At 41.6% G+C, this 25759-nt stretch overlaps 1 protein-coding gene across 1 annotated transcript in view; it reads left to right on the top strand.

Annotated features, from left to right (window-relative positions):
* The window catches only part of LOC117749918 (early endosome antigen 1-like), a 61986-nt gene extending 36770 nt beyond the window's left edge, over nt 1-25216 (top strand). The window contains exons 8-19 of the mRNA XM_034560737.1: nt 9983-10150; nt 11934-12113; nt 17134-17217; nt 17588-17755; nt 17900-17983; nt 18738-18905; nt 20739-20969; nt 21148-21378; nt 23002-23103; nt 23356-23432; nt 23831-23963; nt 24950-25216. Coding sequence (XP_034416628.1) covers nt 9983-10150; nt 11934-12113; nt 17134-17217; nt 17588-17755; nt 17900-17983; nt 18738-18905; nt 20739-20969; nt 21148-21378; nt 23002-23103; nt 23356-23432; nt 23831-23963; nt 24950-25216 — 1893 coding nt within the window. The remainder of the gene's footprint in view (nt 1-9982; nt 10151-11933; nt 12114-17133; nt 17218-17587; nt 17756-17899; nt 17984-18737; nt 18906-20738; nt 20970-21147; nt 21379-23001; nt 23104-23355; nt 23433-23830; nt 23964-24949) is intronic.
* The last annotated feature ends 543 nt before the right edge of the window (nt 25217-25759 follow it).

Raw genomic sequence — 25759 nt, 5'->3', positions numbered from 1 at the left:
TTTAGAATTTCCAGCAGATTGTCTTACAGGTTGGGATGATACGATACAATAAAAGTTTGTAAAAGAAGGAAAATTGCTCCGCAGCAGTTACAATACAAAGTGGGAAAACTGTAAATACAAAGAGTGCAAAAATGTACACATTGTATTGCAGTTCAGAGTGTACAACAAATGAAAGTAGATAACAGCAACAATGGTTGTTGAAAACAAACAAATAGGGAGGTAACATTATTTGCACATTGGGTGGCAGCACCAACAAGGTCATCATCTTCCAGTATGTCTGGCGGGTGGACCGGAGAGCAGTCGGCCTCTACCGGCCTGCTCTGTGTTGATGAGTTCCCCACAGCCACCTTAAATCTGGACTTTAAATAAATAGAGGCTACACTATCGGCAATACCTACACTCACGCTCGCTTGTAGAGGGACTTGTGTCAAAACCTTTGGTGTACAACAACGCGGTGAAAACACTGCGAAAGCAACAACTTATGTCTGCTGTACACTCTGAACTGTAATATGAAACATTTATATTCACACTCTGTGTTTTTGCATTCTGCCCACTTTGTATTGTAACCACAGCAATTTCCCTCTGGATGAAGACACCTTTATTGTATCTTATCATCCCGACCTTTGAGAGGCAGCAATGTGCTGCGAGGCATCCAGTCTGCCGGCAACCCAGAAGAGGAAGAACTTCTCCTGTTGTGGCAGACTGACACGCGGTGCATCCAAACACATACATACCTTTTCTGGTTCGAGTCCTACCTTAATATTGTTGTGTTTTCTGTTTTGTTGTTGTGTTTTGTGAATTACATTTTTTTTTTTTTTTATGTCATTCTGTTTCGTTTTCTGAAATGTTGTGTTTTGACTCTCAGGGCCACCGTATAATTGATTGTGATTTCAGTTTTCTTTTGCTCCGGCTTCATGTCAGCCCACTGAGTTGTTTAACCCCTTGACACTGAGACCTTGAGTTTTCTTCTCCCTGCTTCCCATTGGACGAGTAACCTTCTCACTCCAGTCAAAGCAGCAATCACTTCTCTTTTCATGTGATTTCCTCTTTTCAAGAAATTCCTCTTGTCAGCTCCTCTCTAAATCAAGTAGATTTCTATCTCCTCCAATTGCCAATACACAAGAGCCATATTCATAAAAAGGTCCTAGTACAAAGACTTGCTACTAGTGACAATTTCGAAGAAAATTCTGAGAATTGTGACACTGTCTAAACATTCCCCCTGACAATATCCTGGTAACAATAAAGGTTATTCGCAAAGCATCTTAGCACTTGAGAGAGGTACTAAGGTGAACCAAAGATCTGAGGAGTAGGAATGAGGGGTTTAAAGAAGTCTAAGTTTCTGAAGCATTTCTTCAATGGTGGAAAGACAAAGAGGTCGGAGAATTATTATCTAAATGCTGAATGATGGTAAGTTGATGAAACACAAAAGACTAGATTGTACATCAAATAGTATTCATAACTGCACCATGCATGAATAGAGACTACAGTCTATTATTAGCATTATATCGATTAACCTGTCCTTTTTATGCCCCTTATCATTAAGAGTATATACTGTATATATATATATATATATTTTTTTTTTGCGATCAACTAATCACACCTCTTTAAAATAATGCGTCATACCCAGCAACGGGGTCAACCACACCTCCTCAATCAGGTACAAGTGTCTTTCCTTTTTATCCAGAGTTACATCTGAATCCCGCGCTAGACATTTTAAGGCGAAGTTAGGAGCTGTCTGAGAGTATCCTCAGAATGTTGTTGAATAACGGCCCCAGATCTCTATCCTTAGTTCTGTATTTCCATGCTTTTATTGAACACTTTGGCTCTTTACTTCATACAGACATAATGTACAAGTAATGCGGTCTTGTCTCTTAATCATTCTCATATGGGAAGCCTTTCATTTGATCTCCTATTTCATATTCTTTCTAACCCTGCTTTAGTGCTCGATGAGATGGTTCGGTTTGAATCCATATTTGAAAGTCAACATAATATACACTAGACAAGTGAAGTAACAAAGAATACAACTCAGATGTATTCATCGAAAAATATGTATAAGACATACTGGGAAAAAAGGCAGGTCATAAGTGCATCACAATTTTTTTTACAACAAACTCTTACTGACAACACATCTGCCCTTCACATATCTTGTGACTGTCAGATTATTTTATTCCAAGTATTTGTGGAGGGTGTGATGATGTGTGTGAGAGCACATTTGTGTGGGTTTGTGTTATTAACGGTCTTGCCTTCATGCCAACTTTTAGCTGATTTATTGTCTCCTCTGTGGGAATGTGCAGATTCTACAAGCAGGTGGACGTGTGCGTGTGGAGAGTTGTATTTATGACCACTAGAGATGTGTGTTAGACACCGCCACTGATGAATTACTTCACTTCTGATTGCTTGCATCACAAATCATCCCCATATTATAACCCTTCTCATGCAAATAAGTAGGCAGCGTGTGTGTGTGTGCGCCTGTGCGCGCGAGGGACAACGGGACAGAGGGCATGTCCACAAAATTATGCAAGCTGTTATTTACATTTAAACTAAATATACACTGAGTTCACATACAGTATGCAGTCTGTGTATAGTATCTATGTGTGCGTATTATGAATGAGTAAGTATGTGTGTGTGGTAACCCTGTATCGCTGGTGAGCTCATTTCTCTCAAATCAAAGTTAAATGGGTCATCTATCATGAGAATATGTGACTGGGACACTTGTCTCTGCCACGCTATGTGTGTGTGTGTGTGTGTGTGTGTTTGCGTGCGCGCAAATATGCACACACATGCAATGTGTGTGGTGCAAGGGCAGCTTGTTTTTGGTTCTGCAGCTGTGTGCACCCTTTAGCGTGCGCGAGTATGTCTGCGTGTGTGTACGTGGCGGCCACTTGTCTTTGCCTGCGCTATGATTAATGGTTTACATTGGGCTGTTCAGCCATGCATGTTTCTTGGTTTATCGTTTTATGCTGTCTCCAATTAAAGCTCCATAACTTGAGTGATGGCTTCACGCCAGTGTCCATCAATAGAGGCCATCAGCGGCCTCATGCATTCAGGATATGGAAGCCACACACTAACTATTATCCTCTTGTGTCACAGCCGGTGGGCAGTCTTGTGTGTGTGAATATGCAAATGTGTCTGCGACAATATGGATTTTTAACTGATGACCCTTAAAAACAAAATAAAATAGACTTCTTAAAATCTTATCTTATCTTCATTGTCAATGGCGGAAAAATAATACCACTTTTTTTATTGAATCAATATCAATCAAAGTTTTTTTTTCTCTCTGACATAATAAGGAAAGCAAAACAGAAAGTCTTTACAAAGGAATAAGTCACGTACAGTGTGTGCATGCATGGATAATTTAGCATCTTTGTGTGTGTGTATGTGTGTGTGTGTGTGTGTGTGTGTGTGTGTGTGCGCGCGCCAGGGAATAGGGAAGTGGTAGGTGATACATACATCTGCACATGTGAGCTCATCCACGTGGTGTGCACCACACCGGCGTGCACGCGCCATGCAATATCATTTCACGCAATATTATTCCTCATATAGCTGTAATGACATTAGGCCGATATGTTGATTATGCTTTCGGCAAACAGCGGCCTGATGATTGGGTTAGCATATTACCCTATATCACATCTCTCCATTCATCCCTGTGTTTTTCTTTTTTATTGCCCTCATTTTTCCAAATCACTTCCCACTTTCCCACTTTCCTGGGCGAGGTTCCAGGCTATGCAAGCTGGTGATGTGGAGTAATATGATGATGGGAAGGCACAACAATGCAGGAGAAAAGCTCGAGCCTCACAGCAGCTGTTGTTGTCGGCATGAAGAACAAGGCCTGGTGATTGCAAAGTGTTAACTTGTGTGCAAATATCGAGGAGGTAAATAAATATTTGATCACACAAAAACACAAATGAGCATACGCAGGTTGTGTGTGCGTGTGCTTGTCTGTGTGTGTGTGTTTCTTTGTGTGTGTGTCTGTCGGTTTATGTGTCATGGATAAGGATGAAGTAAAGGCAGGTGTGCCGATTGGTAAAGAATAATAGGGTGTGATTTAGTGAAGACCCCAGAATAAGTAGAAGGGGGCAGGGAGGTAGAGAGATATTTCAAAAAATGAGATTTAATTTGCAGCTGAGACATTGAATGATGTCACCCGTGGTGTGTGTCTGTCTGCATCTGCTTGTGTCCACATGCATGCACAGGTTAATGGCTGAGTCTGTATTTGCACATATATATATATATATATAGTACAAACTGCATTACTTGTGTGTTTCTTCTGTGTGTTTCAGTTCTTTCTTCTGTTCTCGCAAAAATCTAAATCACTCTAAAACTCACCACAGCAGCATGGATTCACCTCTCTTCTACTTGACCCTGGCCAACGTGTCGTGTACACACACACATACTCAAACACAGACTTTATTATTAACTAGCAGGAAACCAACACTACACAAAACACTACAGGCAATATTTGTGTTATGGTGAAACAGACTGTTGGTGCTTCTTGGCTCTTTTAAGACAGCGATATGTGCATGTCCAGATTGGAAATTTCACTGCAACCCACCAATGGTGTTATTCAATATTTATACCGCATGTGCAGGTAATGATTTAGCTATACATAGTGTACAGTAAGACACACCATGCAGTAAATGGAAAAAAAGATAACATTATTCACATCAGCCATCCCTAATATATAGGCTCCTACACCATGTTATGGCGATATGACACTTGGAGAAAAATGAACCGTAGTTATCTGCAAATTAAAAAAAGGTGTGATTTAATATTCAGCAGTGGCTGAGGTGGCTGGGGAAAGGGAAAGAAGGCGGACCTTTATGCATGGGGGAGGGTGTGGAGGAGAATAAGACGAAGGGAAATTAATCAGCGGTATCATCTCCATGGGAGTTTTGCTAACCACCGACCTCAGCGCTTTAGTCAGCCTATGAGCAAGCTCCAGCTGTAGCACTGCCATAACAAACCACACCCACCAAATGGCTATGCAATTCCACAAACACAGGTTAATAACCCTCGATGGTCCTCACATTGATAGCAGTGCAAACACACACACACACACACACACACACATACATGCACACACGCACACACACACAGATCACACATCAGACTTAAGAGTCCAACACATTCAGACAAGCTCCGCATCATGAAAAGTCCCACTCTGTATGCATTAGTGTGTGGTATACAGAAGTGCAATATCTTTTGTGTGTATTGTGTGTGTGCAGAGTGAGAAAATCAAATCATGAGTAGTATGTGTTTGTAGTTCATTTTATTGTGATTTTGTCTTCTAATGTGAATAATTCCATAAATCCTTGACCTGCCGGTCAGCTTTGTAGACGGCTTATGCCAGTGAGTGAATATGAACCCCTGACTGTGTTCCAGGACCAGGCCAGAATGGTGTCTTTGAGGGGCGAGCTCAGTGCCTTATATGAGAGACGGGTGGAAGAGAAAGAGGCCAGGATTAACAAACTAACTGAAGAGCTGAACGGAGTAAGACTAGTGGTAAGACTGCATGTGTACACAAACCCACATGCTTTCGTGTTTGTGTTCAATTGTAAGACTTTATGCTTGATACTTATTGTTAAAAGGCATTCGTCCCGTCGTTAGACTTGCAAAACCTTTTTTGCTCCTGCTTACCCAGTGAATATAGACGGCCTATTAATTTGTCAAGCACACACGTGACTATATAATGTTGAAAAACGGTGGAGCAAATTAAGAATTGTGTGGCATTGTGAAGCTTTGGATAACCTCATTGGTTGACCCCTAGGATTCTGTAAGCTAATTTAAGTGCATTCATACTGCTTCAATCTGTTTCGAGCCCCCTCTTGTTATATTTCAATTATACAAATTACCAATGCTGCGAGAGCTTATCGAGCTGTACTTTCGATACAAAGGCACACCAGGCCCATTGAGGTACAAGCACTGACAGAAATACACACGCAAACACACAAGTACACACCACTTGATCTGCATATTATTATGCCTTTGATCCAATGCCAAGGTTTCGCTGACAGAGACGTCGGAGTCAAATGGAGCGAGCGTGTACACAACACCTGTAGGATTGGTGTGTGCGCCCCCGAGAGAGGCAGCTGTGAAATCTGCACCTGTTTAATTGAATTAGTCAAGTTAATATATTCACAGCGGCTGCCAAAAAAGCACGGCTTTAACGAGCTCGTTAGATCAATTAGTTAATTAATTGTCTGAATAGCAGCCGCTTCCTAAAGAGCTGCGTCTTCATTATCTGATGGCTGCCGCCTGTTGGATCATTGAATGAGAGCTTATACGCATTGCTGTCACACTGCTCTGCTTGTGTGAATATATATGTGTGTGTGTGTGTGTGTGTGTGTGTGTGTGTGTGTGTGTGTGTGTGTGTGTATGTGCCTGTCATATATTTCTACATATATGTCTGTATATAGATTGTATGTGGGCTTCTTAGACTCCGGTACATGGTTGCTTGTACATATGTGTCTGTCTGTGTGTGGTATGCTCAGAATATGGCGGCCAATATCGGTGTGCATATTGCAGTGAAAGGTTATGTGGGGGCTGTCACTCCCACAGGTAAAGACAGAGCAGTCCTCCTAGCCACTCTCTAATCTGTCTTTTATTAGAAGTTAATATCTCGCCTGCTCTTTCTCACTCCACACTCCCACCTGCTTAGAAATGGCCCCGCTCCATCTTTTTAATTCAATTATATTAGCCACCCTCTCCCTTCTGTGCCCATAACTCTGCAACTCACATCTCTCCCTCTCACACTCCATCTCTCTCTCTCTTCCCGTCTCACCCCTCCTTCCTTTGTCCTCAAATGTTCTATTTCTCTTCGTAATCCTAGATGGAGGATATAGACTTTGGCCAATCAAGGATTTACGCAAGCCGTTCTCTCCCGTTCTCCTCTACGCAAAAACACATGATGGCTAGGAGCAGAGAATAAAGGAAAGGAGACGAGAGGAGGAGGCGGGGGGCTGGAGCTGAAAGGAGGACCCCAGGGGTGAAACCTTAATTGCTAAAGTAATGAGACTTGATCAGACTGAGGCTTCTCTCTCAATAGGGACTACTAATATGAAAGTCCAAGGCTTAAGCACTAATTTGAAATAAAATCACAAACCTGATATTCTTTCTTCAGGACTTCCAGCCAAGGTCCTATACTCCGCCACTGGAGAATTAAGACTTTACACAGACCACATGGGAACTTTTAATCATCTCTTATGGTGGCAGATTTGAGAGATGAGAAAAGTCATCGTAATGTATTCATTATGTAACAATATTACAGAGTTCTGAAAGTCAGCGGCGTAAAGACCTTGGGCTACGGAAGGGATTTTGACAGACATTGTGATATTTAACAAGCTGCCTCATGTATAAATAGCAGTGACCATACAGTGGATGGGGTTGTGGAAAATCCAATATGATTGTTTGAGTAGAAAACTAAGTTCATAAGAAACTAGAATCAATGATGAGCAACAAGTAATATGAATTCATATCTGATACCCTATTTGTATACCGGTATGTAACATAACTGCTTACTTTTTCTTTAAGATTCATGTGACTTTTATTATATGTTATATCATTCACACACTGCTGAATCATCCATTTAATCCTGATTTTCCTCTACTATCTCATATATATATATATATATATATATATATATATATATATATATATATATATATATATATATATATATACTGTATATATACTAACTAGTAACTAACTGTGTAATTTACCATATACATTCAATAAGAGACAAACATAATTTTGTACTCTTTTCCTGAAATAAACTAATCAATTGTTGAAAATGCCTGATTGGGGTTTACTTTTATGTGTAGGCCTATGTGAATGTGGACTCGTCTGACCTGAACCACATCGGTCAATTTAGCAAAATGCTGTTAACAATTCTGTTCCCCTTTTATTCTTTACAGAAATAACTGCTCGACAAAAATAAAAAAGGCTGGAGAGCGATGCAGGCAAAGCAGAGCTACAGTGTATTGCTACATAAACCTACAAAATAAGCTTCTCATGTTCAATGTTACAGACCAAATGACATAAATTGAATAGAGAGAAGATATTCATAGTAATTTAGTCTTGGATCATTTCGTCCTACCAGAGTTGTCCTGCTTTATGAGTATTTGCATTTACTGAGCCCAGTACTGGCAGTACACAGATGTAAGCTTTTTTCTTTGAATACACGCACTCGAGTTATGTTAACAACTCAATGATATGGATTGCTGGCGAGAATTATAGAAATATTTTAATATAATATTTGTATTTACTGTAATGTCTATTGCATATGAAATATCGGCATGAATTGTGCAGTAAAACAGTTACAGTAGCTGAATTTCAGGAGCTATCAATGCTTTAACTCATTAATAGTTGAAGCATAGTTAATATCAATGGTGATAATGCTTAAAATGTGTAGAAAATGTGCTCTTTCATAGTCATTTTTCATCTGGCATCCCTCTTGATGGGTTAAAAGAAAGAGAACAAACTTTTGCCCACTTGGAGTTGGCTGAAGCACTGAAATTCACACCTTATTGTCTCAGTTTTGTGGAACTTAATTTATTTCCCAATGGTCACACTAAAATCTGGGGAATATCCAGATAAAAGAGTCATTTTAATTCAGTGTCGCAATACTGGCTGACCTATTGCTTATAATTGTGCCCATTCATTAGCCATGCTGTAGATGAGGCATAAAAGACTTTAGCTCTCCGTTACAATAGGTTGGATGATGTATATACTGCATACTCTGGAGAGGAGGCCGACGTGGGTTGTCCCTCTGCCAAGACCCATGTTCAGAAACACAGTCTGCTGTCAGAGGAGGCAACGAGAGATCACAAGTTCTAAACTTTGGTTGTGCTTTGTTGGGTAGGGGTATCTAAAAAAAAAAAATGAAAGCCTTTTTGGTGGATTTGTTCCTCTACTATAAAGAAGGATACTGCACCGTCCAGTAGGACCCACTGTGTGTGTGTGTTTGATTCTATTGTGTGACGTCACAAATCTTAAATGACCCTCCCAACCTTGTGTATGTGTGTACATGTGTGTACATGTGTGTACATGTGCGTACATGTGTGTACATGTGTGTACATGTTTGCATGTGGGTTGACGGTCCATGGAGCCGCCTTACTAATCTAACACAGGGCTCTTTCAACACAGTGCTATTGAATAGGGGCTTTGCTTTGACTTGGGGGTTCTGACCACAGCCCACACACACGGACAACCACGCACGGGGTGAGGAGTTCAACCACTGGCTGTTTCCTTCGTCTCTTTTTACCGATGATAACTCGGTCACTAACTTATGGAAAGTAATGCACAGCAACAGTTGTTTTGCTTTAGTTTTCAAGTAAATGACGTGTTTGTTTTTTTATTTTGTTTGTGTTTATTTTTCCTGAAAAATAATGATGCTGTTAGTAGGTGATGAGTTGAAATGTCAATGTGTGGGGTTGATTTTGAGAATAATGATGCTCAAACTCTAGTCCAACCTTAGTAATGGGGCATTTATAGTACTATGTAATGGAATTATCTTAAGTTCTTCTTCCAACAACGTTGTGCGACAGACTTTCCACGGTGATCAGAACGTGTGCTCGAAAGAGGGCTGCTGCACAACAGGCTTGTACAAGATATTTTGTTGTACTTGTCAGTTGGTAACTAGTGCGTACTAGAAGTAAAAAAAGAGGTGAAGGGATTTGTAGGGGGCGACCATAATGGTCACTGAAAAAGCACAGAGGTATAACATAATATACATAATGTATCATGTATAATAGAAGCTATTAACTTTGACATGAAACTAACATGTAGCTGGCTTGTTAAATATAAACCTTACTCTGAAACTAGTGTTAAGGTGAAAGAGTGCCGCCAAGTATAACCAAGTATCGTCCTTTTTGTTTGCATTTTTGGCAGGTACAACCTACAATCTGTAGTTGTGGTATATATGTGTACGTACAGCACTGACTTTTCTTCTGTCTGTGCGTGTGTGTGTGTGTGTGTGTGTTAGATGAAAGAGAGAGACGAGCATGTGAGGCACCTGGACCAGGATGTGGTTGGTTTGCGAGCCACACAGGACTCTCTGAAGGGAACCTTGGCTATGAAGGAGAAACACAAGCAACAGCTGGTCCAAGACAACGCACAGCTCAAAGAAAGTCGTGCTTCACTGCAGAGCAAAGTAGGTAACACACACACACACACACACACGCTCACACTCACACTCACACTCACACACACACACACACACACACACACACACACTGTCTCTCTCTCTCTCTCTCTCTCTCTCTCTCAGACACACAGGAGGGGAGCTCCTCTTAAATAAGGAACAGAATTGGGCAACCTTCTCTAAATCAAATCCAGTCAGGTACATCTGGGAATTCTCCTCATATTTTACTTCCTTCACAGTTAATCATCCGTCCTTCCTCCCCTCCTCCTCCGCCTTCCCTCTCTCGCCCTCTCTCCATATTTAATAACTCATCGCCACCATCTTAGCTCCGCAGAGGGTTGGCTCGTTGTACAATAAAGAACCATGTTTGGGTGAATATCCCTTAGCCAAGAGATGGGGCAAGAGTGGGGGAGGGGTTGCATGTTGTTTTGGGTTTCTTTCTTTTGTCCGTTCATTATTTTTTCTTAGGATGATTCTTTCTTGATTGCTTTCTCTCTCTCTCTCTCCTCTTCCTTGTCCGGTCGCGCCCTCGCCCCAATGAGAACCAATAGTAATGTATGGGAACATTAAAGAGTCATACGCATGATGAATGGAATGGCCTTTAGGTTTCTCTCGTTGTCCTTTTCCTCTTTCTTATAATTCTCTCCCTCTCTCTGTCTCCATATTTCTCTCTCTCTCCTACTCCTCCTCCTCTTCTGGCCCCTCTAGGTATATCAGTGTGGAGCGTGCCAGTGATGTGTTTTAGGCTTAAAATAACCCATTAACTGTGTCCTTGACCAAACCAAGTCATTCATCTGTAACTAGTGTTGGTGGTGCAGGTGCCCGGCAGCCCACTAAACAAAGTATACTCAACATGAAAGCATGTTAGTAACTCGACTTAGGGAACACTTGAAAGACGTTCTGAGATTACGACTTGATGTCCTTTATTTTTCAAACATTAACTTCATTTCTCTGTGTACTTTACTGACACATCATTCGTGTTTTCTGGAGGTGGCAGCAGTTTGAATGTACACATGTCTCCAGTGCTGGTGCTCACTTTGTACATTTTGGGTCACGGCTTTGAGTCTTTGAGTCTGGCTTTCCACTTCCTTTACTGATCTAATGTTTGTTTATGTCAGAGTCCAAATTAATTGGCCAATACAAGGAGCTACACGGTGCACAAATGACTTAAAAGCTGATGGACACAACTAAACAGGAGCTCACAAGCAGCATAGTGATGCCAGATGCACTGTGATAATGGATACAACATAACTCTTTCTACCTTTGCAGCCTCAGTGTTAGTGTTATGAGTAACACGTCAGACATTTTGAACAGCTTACACCAGCGCCCATTTGAAACAGGTTTCCGTCAGCCAGTGCAGTTGTATTAACCCGTGTTAATAATAGCATATTCTTTCTCTTGCCTGATGCAGAGTGTATAGAAAAAGTAGCGCTCCCTGTCTGTGTACGGTTGAAGAACCACTAGTCTACTGTTATTGTCCTACAACTTTATGACGTGTAGTCAAGCAGCTTTATTGGTCCTGAGGCAAAGCGGTAACTGGAGGGTTCCCCAACTCAGCACAAAGCCTCAATGTTGTTCCTTTTCACTGCTATGGAGACCGAGTGGAGGCAAACTTCCCTAAGTTATACTTGAATCTCCTTCTCCTGCTGCTCGCATCTTGTTGTAACTCTTCTCCCATTCTTCTCCGTGTGTGCGTCTCCTCCTCAGCTCTCACGACAGCCGCCCGCCTGCTTGTGACTGACATACTCGGCTTATTCTTCATCTCTCTCTCTCTCTCTCTCTCTCCCCTCAGTTACAAACCAGTGGGTGTCTGTTGAGTGACATCAGTAAAACCCTGGACCAGACCAAAGCCAGCCTGGACACGGAGAGACAGCAGAGACAGCAGATCCAAGACCAGTTGCGCCATGCCAACAAAGAGATGGAGCATCTGCAGCAGGAGCTAATACACGTGCGTCACGCCACTGAAAAGAAGGTAATTGGTTCCCTCCTCAACGCCTTCTTTCCAACATTCTTGCAAAACTTTGCTTGTCCATCTTATTGTGACACTTCAACTGAGACCAGTGCATTTGAATTCCCTGTTGTTGGCCATGCGTTGTTGACACCGGTACATTATCAGGGAGTTCCTTTGCTCACAAGGTCAGGAGACATTTTCTACACAAAGCGGAAAATGTTAGGAAGAAATGGTTAAATTGAAAATATGCAATTTCTACAGTATGGAGATGGAATGTAATATTCACTTTAATGTAATGCATTGTCTTTTCCCACAATGGGTCTGATAAGAAGGGTTGTATAGGTGAGGGATTCATTTAAATATTCAATTTTCAAATGTAATATTCACTGTGACAGGCATTGTCTATTTCTACAATGGTGCTGATAATAAGGTTTTAGATAATGGGTAATGGGATGTTCTGATATTTAGAGCCTTATTAAAAACACACACTTTTGACGAAGACGGACTTGACATAAATTTGGATTGTTCTGCTAAAATGGGATTTTTTCTTGAGCTAGGACTGCATGACAACTAAGAAGAAAAAAAAAAGATCCTTTTTAAATATTACTTGTTAGACAGCTTTTGCTTTGTCCTTTCTGTGATATACCAAAAACATATACTGTAGAGCTCAGTAGTTTGTATTCATTAACCATGTTGGAAATATACTTTTCAGTAAACCATTAGTATCAAGGACTTGGCTTTGTAAAAAAATATATATATATAATAAGGGAAGCAACACAAAAGGATCAGTCCTTGTCACTGGGAAGCCTCTTCACTGACTCACTTCAGTGTATCTTTAGGGTTAAGTTGGTCAGGAGCTTGTAGGCTGAGGCTATTGTTACAGTCTGCCAGTGAATAGAATGCGTCTAAAAAAACTGCATGCTCTGTAGCTCATGTTATATGACAGCAAATGGGCTCAGAATAAGATATTTTTATTAAAGATTTTCCAAAAACATATTTTGACCTCTTGGTATTCACCCTGCTGGAGTGAACACTAATTCCGCTGTCATCCGGCAGGATGGGATCAAACTGTTGCGATTTCTCAAGTGCAACACATATGCAAGATTGGTCAATTCTTTTATTGTTCATGTGTGTTATGTTGTGGATGAAGAGTGTATTCAATTAGCCACAGTGTACTTTAAGTCTGTTTGCATGTGTACATGTGTGTGAGGCTGTGTCTGTCATGTTTGGATTTGATTAAGTCAACGGATAGACCATTACACTCTGTCCAGGGATCTGGTTTCTGCTCCACATCTGGTGCTGCTTTATGCACCCAAACTGTTCTTTCTCTGATCTATTACAAGCTTTTTCTCGGACACACACACACACACACACACACACACACACACGCACACACACACGCACACACACGCACACACACACACACACACACACACACACACACACACACACACACACACACTCGAACACACAAACACTTACATCTTTGCATTTACTCATGCGTACTTCATTCCATTACTGTATGGACAGTGGGAGCAGTAGGTGTGTGTAAAAGAGAGTGAGGGTGCTTGCTCCCACTTGAATATACTGTGAGTGAAACTGAGAGAACTTTTCCTCTGCAGAGCTAAATGTCCTAACATTAGCACAGCTGAACAAATACTGTCAACACGCTACTTCATCTGTAATGTGCTCTGCTGATTCACTCTCCTTCTTTTACTCTCTCTTACTTAGCCTTTTTTTGCACAGAAGAATAGGAAAGCAGTTTTGGCTTTCTGTAAAATAATTAATCTACTTTATTTTTTATTTTTTTAATCTAATTACCTGAAACAGCTGGTCAGTAGATGGGGATATGTATTTGGGTCCTGGAGTGCAAACATGTCCAGTTAGATCTGTTGATTGTTTTGTGTGGCGAAAACGACAACAATTACTACAAAATAAAAGCAGATGTTTGTGCTTTTTTTTTTTTTTTTCATTCAAATAATATTTTAAGCACAAAATCCTCCCCAATGTCTTTTTAATCCCCTATGCTCTATTTATCTGTATCCCTTTTTTATTGTTCTCCATCTGTATTAGTAGTTCTCTCCATCTCTCACACATCCTCTCCTTGCAAAGGGCCACATGCCGCTCTAGTTTTAACATGTGGTTAAAGTGTTCCAAACTCCCCCACTGAGGAACTTGAAAGCAGTGAATCCATTAACATGACAAGGGGCTTTGTCAGAGACGCTCTGCTTCATCTTCTTCAGAACCTAAAGTCACTTCTCTTGAGGCTGCTCTTTGAAATGTCCGGGTCATAAATGTACACAGGAGGGAGAAAAACGAGGGAATGAGCGAGACGGATGGACGGATGGATTTAGTGTGAGCGGCGTGGAACATAAAGAGAGAGGTTGCAGGATGTAGGGAGGAAGGAAAGTCGAGGCGCGGGGAGATATCTTGTGATCCGATGGGTAGAGGTATCAGTGAACGACAGACTGGGCTGCAAAGGGGAAACTAGATGGACCCTGCACTCTACTTTTGCATCCTCTGGACAGACTCGACGCAGGAGTGACTCACTCACTCCTCTCGAGGTACGAGTGATATTACAAGACAGGGCGGGCCGATGCTAGGTGGTTAGCGTGCTCATTTCACTATGCAACACAACACGTGAACGTCTTTTGACACAATGATCACATGTTGTTGATAATGTGAGCTCATTCTTTTGAATGCTTAAGACTAAAACTCTTGCCAGATCTTACACGTTGCTCCTTACACAGACATCATATCTGATGGGTCTCTATGACACAATCATGTTTATTACATCGTTTGATTCTGAATCGGAGCTGATCAATGACTCAAATCTGCACGCAGGCTGTTCAAAGCAAGAGAGAAGGACTTGCTGCGTAACTCATTTTCAATTCCATGTGCTCATGAGATGACAACGAGATCTGTGACTGTTATTGCAATATGTGATGTCCAATTATGTTGTTTATTGTTCACACTCCTGTACAGAGTGTCTCCAGAAAAGTATGTGCTCCTAGGTCTTCTATGGAGCGCACTACATACAAGATTTCAAATTGCATATTGTTTGAAATGGACAAGGAGGGGGGGGGGGGGGGGGGTCACACAAAAGAGCAGTAGAGTGTAAGGTAAGCAGTGTTATGGAAGGTTGTTCCAGCCTTCAAGGTTAGACGTGGACAAACATTGGTCCTCACAATGCTTTACAATCATCAGAATGGCGTACTGGTTTTTCCTCTCTCCCTGCTTTCTTTCTTGATCTCTCTTATTGCTCATTTCTTTTCTTGCCGTTGCCATTTCTCGCTTTCATCCCCCCCCGTCCCCCATCCCCCCGTCCCCTCTCGCGCTACCCCCAACTGTTCAAATATTATTTCTCCCCCTCCTGTCGTCCTCTCCCCCCTTATTTTTCCCTCTCTTTATCTTGTCATTGCCTGTCAGTAGGGATTCTGTCTGCGCTGAGTGTTGTGTGCGTGCGAATGTGTGAACACATTGAGACTGAGATACACTTAAGAGCTCATTGATTTAAAAATACCTTCGATATTGGAGGTCCCCTCCTGCAGATTCGTTCAGAGGCTTATCACACGCGAATAGACATCCACGTAGAGATATGCATAAACCAAAGCTCCACTCCAAAGTTTCTCCTTAAACTTTGTGATTGACCTAGTTAGCTTGTCGTTTTGACAAGTTGTCTGTTTTGACACGACATCCTCCGGTGTTTATCAACATCCATTTTGCCTATCACATGCTCACATTGGGGATACACACGCACACACACACACACACACACACACGCAAGCACACACACACACACACACACACACACACACACACACACACACACACACACTCGAAGATGAATTAAACCGAGATTTTAAAATTGGCAGGAAGTAAGTGTTGTGTTTGCTATGGGTAAGTGGAATGACTTGTATTTGTCACATTAAATGTGTGCCCCAGTCATTTGTTTTGCATTTCTTTGTGAGTTCTATTTGATCTAATGTCCATGGAATGCAAAAAAAACAACCTTCATTATTCCCGTCCAGGGCACGACCTATTTGAAAGAGTCTGTGCGTGTTTACATGAACACTCATGTGTGATTTAGCTGCTATGTGCATGGCAGTGTGTATGCAGTGTTTTTTCTTCTTCTTTTTCCTCCCCTTGCCGTAGCTCAGGTTTAGTGTGTTTAGCGAGCCTGGCCGCTGACAGCCAGAGGTGAGAGGTCAAAGAGCCAAGTTAACTCCATCAATCCCCGAGGACAGTTACAAACGAGCCCTCAACTCTGGTCATAACAATCCCTGGATCATGCTGGACGGACAGGAGGTGGGAAAGGGAGAGCATTCGACTTGGCTTTAAGGACTGTGTTTGTATATACATTGAAACCGGAGATCTCTATTAAATCTGCTGTGCAAAGTAGTCTAAAAGTACACTTTCTTCATTATTATTAGTTATATCATTATGATCTATTGTTTTGTTTTTTTAGGTTGTGGAGTAAGACAGGGCTGGGTTTTAGTTTATAAAGAAACTTAACTAACTATATATTAAAACAGTCCAGTGCTCAAACTACTGGAGACAACCTGTTAGCAATATCTAAAAGCTTCAAGGAAAGCCTGAGCATCTTATCAAAGACATTAGTCAGACATGTGAGTTATCACACCCACATTAAATCACAAACACACACACACACACACACACACACACACACACACACACACACACACACACAATATATATATATATATATAACTGGAGTGGGTATTTAGGGGAGGTCACCAAGGAAACACACAAACACAATAAATTGTCAGAAATACTGTACACTCAAGAGAAGAAAGAAACACAAATATGTGAAAACGAGAGTGAATCATTTGATCGAACATGTTTTCATCGGCTACCTACATTCTGCTGTTTCCTGAGATGCAATTTGTGTTGCAAATGATTTAGGAAATATGATCCTTAACATAAAGTTATATTGTCAAAATATTGTCTTTTGCAATAAAAAAAGAAGCATTATCCAACAGTCTTAACAATCTTAATTAGGAATGTGTTTGTTTTCCAGATTCAGAAGAGGGAGATGAAGATGTGCGCGCTGGTGAACGAGCTCACGGAGAGCAAGATGCAGCACTCTGAATGTCAGAGAGAGGTAAAGACAACAGCTTCATTCTTCCCCAAATTGACATTTTAATGCTTGTGATTCGTATTAATGTTAACTGTGTTACACCACATTTGATTGTTGATTCCTCTCTCAAATAAATCTAGTTACTGGACTTTTTATTTGATAGTGGAATTAAAATTGTAGACTCACTTTAAACATGTGTTTGTGTAATCCACATTAGGTAATGTTGAGTGGGTTTTTGTGACCCTCGAAAACAATATTGTATTACTTTTGAATTCAAGGGTTTTATGTACAGTTAATTTAAATATTTTGTTTTCATTATCTTAATGTGAGTGTTGTGAAGTACTGTGGGATCTTAGCACTGATCGAGTGTTACATTTTATTGCATATTTCCCAGTTGCTCCAAAGAGAGAAGGCTTTGGAGAAAGTGAGCGAGGAGAGGGATGAGCTGAGAGCCAAGATGGAGGACCGGAGCAGAGAGTTTGTCCACGTCAACCAGACCAAAGAGAGACTGGAGGCTGACTTGGCCCTGAGCCATGAGAAAGGCCACACCTTGCACCTGGAGGTCCTTCTCTCTCTGTGTCTCTGTGTGCATGTGTGTGTGTGTGTGTGTGTGTGTGTGTGCGTGTGTGTGAATGAATGCATAGGTTAGACTAAAGTGCCATAATTTGTTTACATTTACTGTTCAGTGTCCTCCCCGTGTGTTCAGGTTGGAAGCAGAGATCAGTTAATTCTGCAGTTGGGCGCTGAAATGAAGACGGCTGAACAAAAGCATCAGAGGAAACAGGAACAGGTGTGCTGCCTTGTTTGTGTCTGTATGTTGATTTGTGCTTTTCCTGACATTTGTATCTATGCATGTACTTATCATGGCTTTTACCACTGCATTTATTATGATCTGGTTTCAGATTATTGAGTATATATTATGCGTAAAGTACTATTTCTAAGAGAACATCCCATTTAATGTTGCTTATTTTGCATTCTCCAACTGTGTTCCATGAGAAAACAAGTTTCAGATTTGTTTCCATTTTTGGGTTTAAAATTTGTTTCAGGGCTTATATTCAATTCCAGGTAGTTTTCAACCTGTCTTACTATTTTTTTGTTTTTTTCCTTTGATATGCTGAGGCTAGGTTGAGTGAGCACCCCTGTGTTTTTTTATTTTGCTCCACAATGACCTGTTTTACACCCACAGAGTTGCACATATCTACTCAAGGGAAGTGCCCAAACCAGCAACAGTTTTGTTCGGTTGGCTTCTGAGCAGCTCCATTAGAGCTGAGGGAGGTGCAGCACTTTGCTCAAAGGCTCCTCGAAAGTTGGAGCTAAGGAAAGGGGAAATCGTTACTCATTCATGTCTGCTGTGCCCACATTTTCCCAACTGGTCCTGAGACTAAACTGGGAAACTCTCTGACTCAAGCCTGATTCCCTCACTTTTAGGCTACTGCCGCCCCCTCGCTGCCTTATCTGTCTGTCTATGTGTGCTTAGTATGTCTACATAAAGTTTCCATCCTTTTCCTCTCTTTCTCTTTCTCATTTGTTTGTTTCCCCATCAGGTGGCAGCACTGAAGGGCGAGGTGAGACACTTGAAACACAAGGTCAGAGGACACCAGGATGAGACGTGTCAGCTCAGCGAAAAGCTCAGCGATATCGAGCGCCTTGTAGAGCAGAAAGAGAAAGAACAGCAGCAGCTACGTGGCCAGCTCCGTATTGGTCAGCAACAGGTAAGGAAGCATCCTCTCTTCTCCTCTTCACCTTCGCTCAACTCCACCTCCCTTACAGGAGGAGCTATAGATCAGTTGAACTCTGACTTGGAAGCTGTGAAACAGGCTCACAAGATTGATGCGGAACGCTGGAGCCAGAGGAGTTGTCCTGCTTCACAGCCGATTGAAGCAGAACGACTCTGAGCTCAGCCAAATACAGAGCAGGCTGAAGGATCGAGAGTCGGAGGTCACGAAGCTCAAGGGCGGTTTAAGTCAGCAGCACATGGCCGCTGAGACGGCAAGTCTTTTGTGTATTCAGTTGTCAATCAGTTCGAGCCATGATCCTACAGCCTAACAATCTATTGCGTTAATCCAGTGAACAACATTAAAAGAAAAAAGAGGGATGCGCTGATGATCTGAATCTCAGACGATCGACTAGTCTGTCTTTTGCCAAGAACAATAAACTGACCCGTTTACAGCAGTCAAGCTTTATTTTGTAGTCAACTTCGTTACAACCCCATCTGCATCATTGGAATTACCAAACAAGACAAGATGACCCCTCTGTTTGTCAACCTCTCACATCCAATTGGACCCCAAAACGAATACAGAGAGGGAAGGACGGGCCGAGAGATTAAAAATGAAAAGTAGAGGAGAATAAGAACGTTCCATTCATACAAGGGTCATCTTGTGTAGTCATGTGGCAGCCATGAATACTGAAATGCCAGGCCAAATGAGGGGTCAAAGCGATGTGTTTCCTATCATACTTAATGAGGGCTGTTTGTTTCCTCAAAGCACAAGCTCCTGATTATGGTCACAAGAAAGCCATGGTGTTCCCATTAAGCCTCGTTATAAGGCCTTTCATCCCGCGACAGAATGAAATGCTCCATCCAACATTTGTGTTTGGACAGATGTAGATACATTAAAAAGAGAGAAATACTGAGGCAGAGATCAAGTAACGCATAACATTCAGCTGGAATAGGTAAAAAAGTTGCCGTTACTTTACATTGTGTGTGTGACTTTAAAAGTGTTACCTTGTGTAACCTTGGTTAAAACATTCACCATCACACTTGAAATAAGTTGAGTGCACATGGGCAGAGTCAATGGTTTTTAACAGTCCACACACACACACACACACACACATATACACCTACACAGGTTGTTCAGTTTTGACTCTGAACTCGAGAATAAAAGTTGATGGTGCCGCTCCATCCTCTCCTGTCCTCTCCTCTCCTCTGCTTTGTGTCTCTTTCCTTTACATGAGCAAGTTTTTCTCACTGCCTTCCACCCTGTGTTAGTCCTACATGGGCCCAGCTAATCCCTGGTTAAACCAAGCTGCGGTGAACCTCTGAAATCTAACTAGTTGGCTGTCATTAGTTGTAAACCCTCATGTTCTGATCCAGATTACAGCGGGATTAACGTGGATGAACTCAAGATGAGTGTGCGAGCGGGTTTAACTTTTTCCACCTCTCCTCTTGAAAGGTGAGCTACGGTAGGATTCCTTGTGTAACACTGGGATTAAGCCTGGTTTCACTTCCTGGGTTCCCCTTTCATTATGAGTGCGGTTACTGTAGAGCAGCGCAGTGTGTTGCATCATGTTTGACAACACTTTTCCAGGCACGTTAAATCTCGATGAGGCGACCGTTTTCACTCTTTGATTTTGTAGCATTATGATGGTGATGGTTGTTGCTGTTATAGTTTAAACATTTCTCGAAATTCATTCCGTTTTCTTTATTTGTACATACATTCAGGCTTCCTGCTGCTTTTTTCACTAGTTACTTGCATGCAACACATTTATGTAAAGAGCCACGGTGTATTCTCATCATTCGTGCTTAACTTCACTGTGTTTGCTCGCAGGTCGAGGCATTTGAAGGGAAGCTAAAGAAGCAGGGGGTTGAGATGGAACTTCTTCATCAGCAGCTGAAAGGAGCCAAGGAGGTGATGAAAGATGCCGGTTTACAAGCCCAGGAGCAGAAAGAAACAGTAGCCATTTTTAGACAAAAGTACACAGCAGCCATAGAGAAGGTGCATGGGGTGCAAGGACGGGTGGAGCTTTTGGAAGAGGAACTACAGTATTCACAGCAACAGGTATAAAATAGTATATTATCATTATTGCATTTTGCTTGTTCTGCACCATGTAAAGAGATGTTCACAACTATTCTAATTAAATAGGCTACAATTTTTGATATAAGATGTCTTCAATCCCGTGACTGAAACTGCAGTCTGAAATTCACCCGTTGCCTTACTCACTTTGTTTTATTGGCAGCTACGAGATTCCCAATTGGCATCGCATTTGGTGAAAGAAGAGCGGGCTGAGATGGAGCAGCGCTGGCTGGGAAAGGTTGGGCAATGGGAGAACGCCCAGGAGGCTTTGGACCAGTTGACGGATGAGCTCCAGGCCAACCAGAATCTACTGAGGGAGAGTCAACAGAAAGCAGAGCATCTTAAAGGCCTGGTGGGATCCCTGCAGGAGCAGGCGGACACAGTCAAACAGCAGGTCAGGACAAGCATGCACACGTAGACACAACAACAACATAGACATACATCCATACTGAGTTTGTCCTTCTCGCATGAGCTCCCAGGTGCTTGCCAGCTTCACCAATGTTGTGTCAGGGCATGCACGGGCCTTTGTGTGCACGTGTCATTGCACCCAAGAGGATGAGCGTGTGCGCATTTGTGCACGTGTGCACTGGAGCGTGTCACTTAATCTTTTCTCTTTTCTTTCTGCTTTATATTTACTACGTCAGGCAACAAATGAATCATCTTTATTACGGAGAAATTTAATTTGGATGAACTTAACTGCTGCCGCCAAGGTCAGACGGGCAGAATGTCATTTTAATCCAATCAACTTTAATCTGTTGGTTATAAAAGAGTTAGGCTGCTGAAGAATGGCTGTATCTCAGGCCCTTTATTACACTGGCTAATGACTTTGATTGTGAGGCGCCTATCAAGAGGTTAGGAGTTCTTATGGAGCTTCACATCCTGCTAATTCTCTACCTCGTGCAACTGTTGAGCTCAGCTAACCCTAAAATCGCTAACGTCTCACTTCCCTGTTTACAAGAAAATCTAAATTGAAAGAAATAAGTGAAATAATTTAAAATGTATAAAAATACAAGTATACAATCACGCTTGAGCACAAATGGAAAAAGCAACGTTTCTTACCCTGTATAGTATCGTAATGCTATCTCTATTCTGGTCCATTGGTATTCTGAACAGGGAATATTTCTCTAATGTAAAGATGAATACTATAAGACGTGGAATTCCTCTCCTTTCCAACAAAGATGTCCACTTTTGAATTAGTAACATCATTTGCCTATATAAAGGACAGTATTTAATAGGCAAAGATTGAGGCTTGTGATACATTTAGACTACATTAGATTTAGAAAACACAATGAGCGACAAGGTCTTTTCCCAAAGAGAAATTCCTCTGTAATTTAGAGAACATGGCTAAGATCTGTATGTACCCATTGCATTAGATTCACTTGTTAATATTATGTTTTAATATGTTACCAGTGTTTTGTTAGCTGTGCTTGGAACATCACGGCTATGTGTCTCTGTGCTCTGCGATGCAACAACTCAATTCACAAATAATTGTGTAATACATAATGATGTTTTTACTTACTGTCACTGTCATTGTCATTTATTAGTAAACTAAAAATGCTTATAATATGTTCAAATGCAATTCATTACAAATTAAACCGTTTGTGACTTCTTTTTAAAATCAGTTATTGTTTGTATTTTGGTGGTTTCATTTCCAGTGCATGAATGACTAACACCACCCAAGTTATTGCTGTTTTTGGATCTTTCTGATCATTTTTGCAATCATAATTGCTATTTTTGTTGCTGTTCATTTGTTACAGTTTTGTGTTTGTTTCCATTGTGAGACATCATGGTGTATTGTTTCACATGTAGGGCCATTTCCCCACCCCGATCCCTATATTTGTTTTTTTTTTAAATCTTTTCTTGTGTTATTGACACTGTTTTTGAATGGGGATCCAAATTAAAAAGAAAAAAATAATAAAGACGACCAAAAAAACAATAAATATTTAAAGTTATTCCTATGAAATATTAACACATTTTCTTCTTTCTCTCTACCGATCTCACCTGCTCTCTCTACTAGAAAGTGCTGTTGGAGTGTGACCTCCAGCTATACCAACAGACTCATTCTCACTCGGATGAGGAGTACCTCAGCCTGCTGAGACACAGAGAGCCGCTACAGAAGGTACAGTCATGCAGTGTTCTGTTGTACACGTTAAGCATTACAATGGACATATTTTCACTGCACTTAATCATGAAAATATGTATTGTACTTACAGTTACAAATCTACCTATATTAAAAAATAACTCTCATGTTTCTGACTTTTCTTTGTTTGTGTAAGATTCACATTGACAAAAAATTAATTACATTACATTGCTACTACATTCCGGCACCCACATTTTTGCGTGCGTGTATCTGCATGTGTGTGTGTTTCAGCGCTGCACTGAGCAGGTTGAGCGCCTCGCGGAGTGTGAAAAGGCTATTCTTCAGATGAAGTCAGCGCTGGAGAGACAGTAATAACTGAGTCTATAAAATTCTCATTCTCCTCTGCTGATCCCGGTTCCTGTCCTTGTCTCGCCTCTGGTGCCCTTCCCATCTGCCTCCGCCCCCTCCCCTTTCTCATTCTCTTAACAGCCTGCATGCCAAATGGAACACAGTAGCTATATAACTCTCTCTCTCTCTCTCTCTCTCTCTCTCTCTATATATATATATATATATATATATATATATATATATATATATATATATATATTATCTACACATACTAATGAAAACAATATCCTAGTGAAATCATTTCCTAATCATCATGCGTATCTGTTATCTGGTGTACTTTCTCTGTGTTCATTGGTACTATGCATTCTTTACACAGCAGATTGTACGGGCCAGTCAGTCTTTGCTTTCCTCCCCGTAGAGCCCAGCAAAAAGCAGAGCTGAAGCAAAGTCTTGTTACAAACATGTGCAATCGGAGCCAGCTGGAACAGCAAGTGATACATCTGAAAAAGGAAGTTACACGCTTAAAGCTTGAGCTGACGGACACCCAAAAGGTATTACAGTGATGCATATCTGCTGACCTGTCCTCTAATTTAGAGTTGGCCGGGTTATTTTGACCTTTTCCCCCCCCCCTTACTTTTGAATGCAGTCACCTCATATACTGTCCTAAAATGTTGCCTATGCATGCGTCTCGAACATGGAGTTGGAGATTCAATTGTAGTTCCCAAAGAGGAGTACTCAGCCCACCTCCACACACCCCACCACTCATGCGATTGTCCCGTGATTGCCTGGCAGAAACAAATTGCCTCGCCATTAATTAAAGCACGGAATGTGCCAAGGCTGGTGAAATTGACTCCAATTAAGAGCTCAATGGGACACTAAACATTAAAATTACTCAAAGTGGCGACTGCGGCCTGGCAGAGTGCCAACACTGCTGGCAGTCACAGTCACATCATTCATGTGTGTATGTGTGCAGTCGAGGTGCAAGTGGGAGCATTTGATTTTACACATTAATTTGTGTGTCCTCTGGCACATACAAGCGATAGACCTGTCATGCTTACCGAGAATGTCATACGCATAGACTCACGTTTATTTTCACACACACACAATTTACAATGTTCTTCTCTCGTAATAATGCGTTGTGGTGGGACACAGGTTGCATTTACATATACTACAAAGATGTCCATAATAAAGTGGGCAGGACTTTCTAATTGCATTATGATGATGCCAAACAGATCGGACATGATTTTCAAGTTGAAAGTTAGCGACCAATTTGTCCATCGCCTTCGTTTCTCTAGCTGTACGACATGTATTTTCTTGTATTTTTTTTCAGTCAATGTTTCCCATGGGTAAAAGCAAATGTAAGAAGGGAATAAAAATCAAATAATAAGTTGTCACTCACACACATTGTAGGCTCCTTTTCATGGCAAGTGTGAAATGCATTCTCGGCACAATCTAGCAAGACGCTTGATCCGACCGGGGCCACAACATCACGCCGTCACTTATCCACTATTACTCTTGGCCCTTACTTATGCTGCAGGTACATGTGGCACTTCTCAGACAGGCAGAGGAGGAGCTGAAGGAGGCCAGACGAGAGGCAGCGAGACGGAGCAGCGAGGTGGATGCACAGAGAGCAGAGGTCCAGAGACTTCAGGAAGAGTTACTGAAGGGGGAGGAGAAAATGAGGAGTGCCATCAGAGAGAAACAGAGTCTGAGCAGTCGCGTCAGGCAGTTGAGTCAAGAGCTGGAGGAGCGGCGCTGCAATCTGCAAGTAACAGGTGGCAATCAGTCAATCATTGATCAGTAATTCATTTCATCCATCTGTGCCTTTATCCATCAAACATATTGTGTACATATGCCGTTTTTTACCAAATCGTTTATTTTTATATTTACCCGCATTTAGTGGGTGTTCAGTGTGTTTAGTGGCCTGCAAAGTTGAGAAAGTGGTGCAGCTGCCCTGCTTTTCTTGTTTGCCGATGTATCCCATCAGAAGTATACAAGATGCTGGAGAAGCTTTGCAGTGTTCCCCTCCTTTTGTTTTGAACCAGCCACACTGCTGTTAGCTCAATCAGTTAGCTCAAATTAGCCAGCAGTGGTACAGCGAAGTGGTGATGCGGTTGGGAGCTGTCTGCACGCAGTGTTAACTCAGAGACACACACACACACACACACACACACACACACACACACACACACACACACATACATTGTCGTTAGAGGTTTGATTTAATGGCACACTGCTTTGGCGGTATGGTAATGATCTAGTATGTGTGTGTGTGTGTGTGTGTGCGTGTGTGTGTGTGTGCATGATGGTGGCCTTTGTAGTAGTGTGTTAGTGGAGGAATGGTGAT

This window comes from Cyclopterus lumpus, chromosome 20, assembly GCF_009769545.1.
Source record: "Cyclopterus lumpus isolate fCycLum1 chromosome 20, fCycLum1.pri, whole genome shotgun sequence".
Lineage (NCBI taxonomy): Eukaryota > Metazoa > Chordata > Actinopteri > Perciformes > Cyclopteridae > Cyclopterus > Cyclopterus lumpus.
This window is presented reverse-complemented; position numbering and strand designations above follow the sequence as displayed.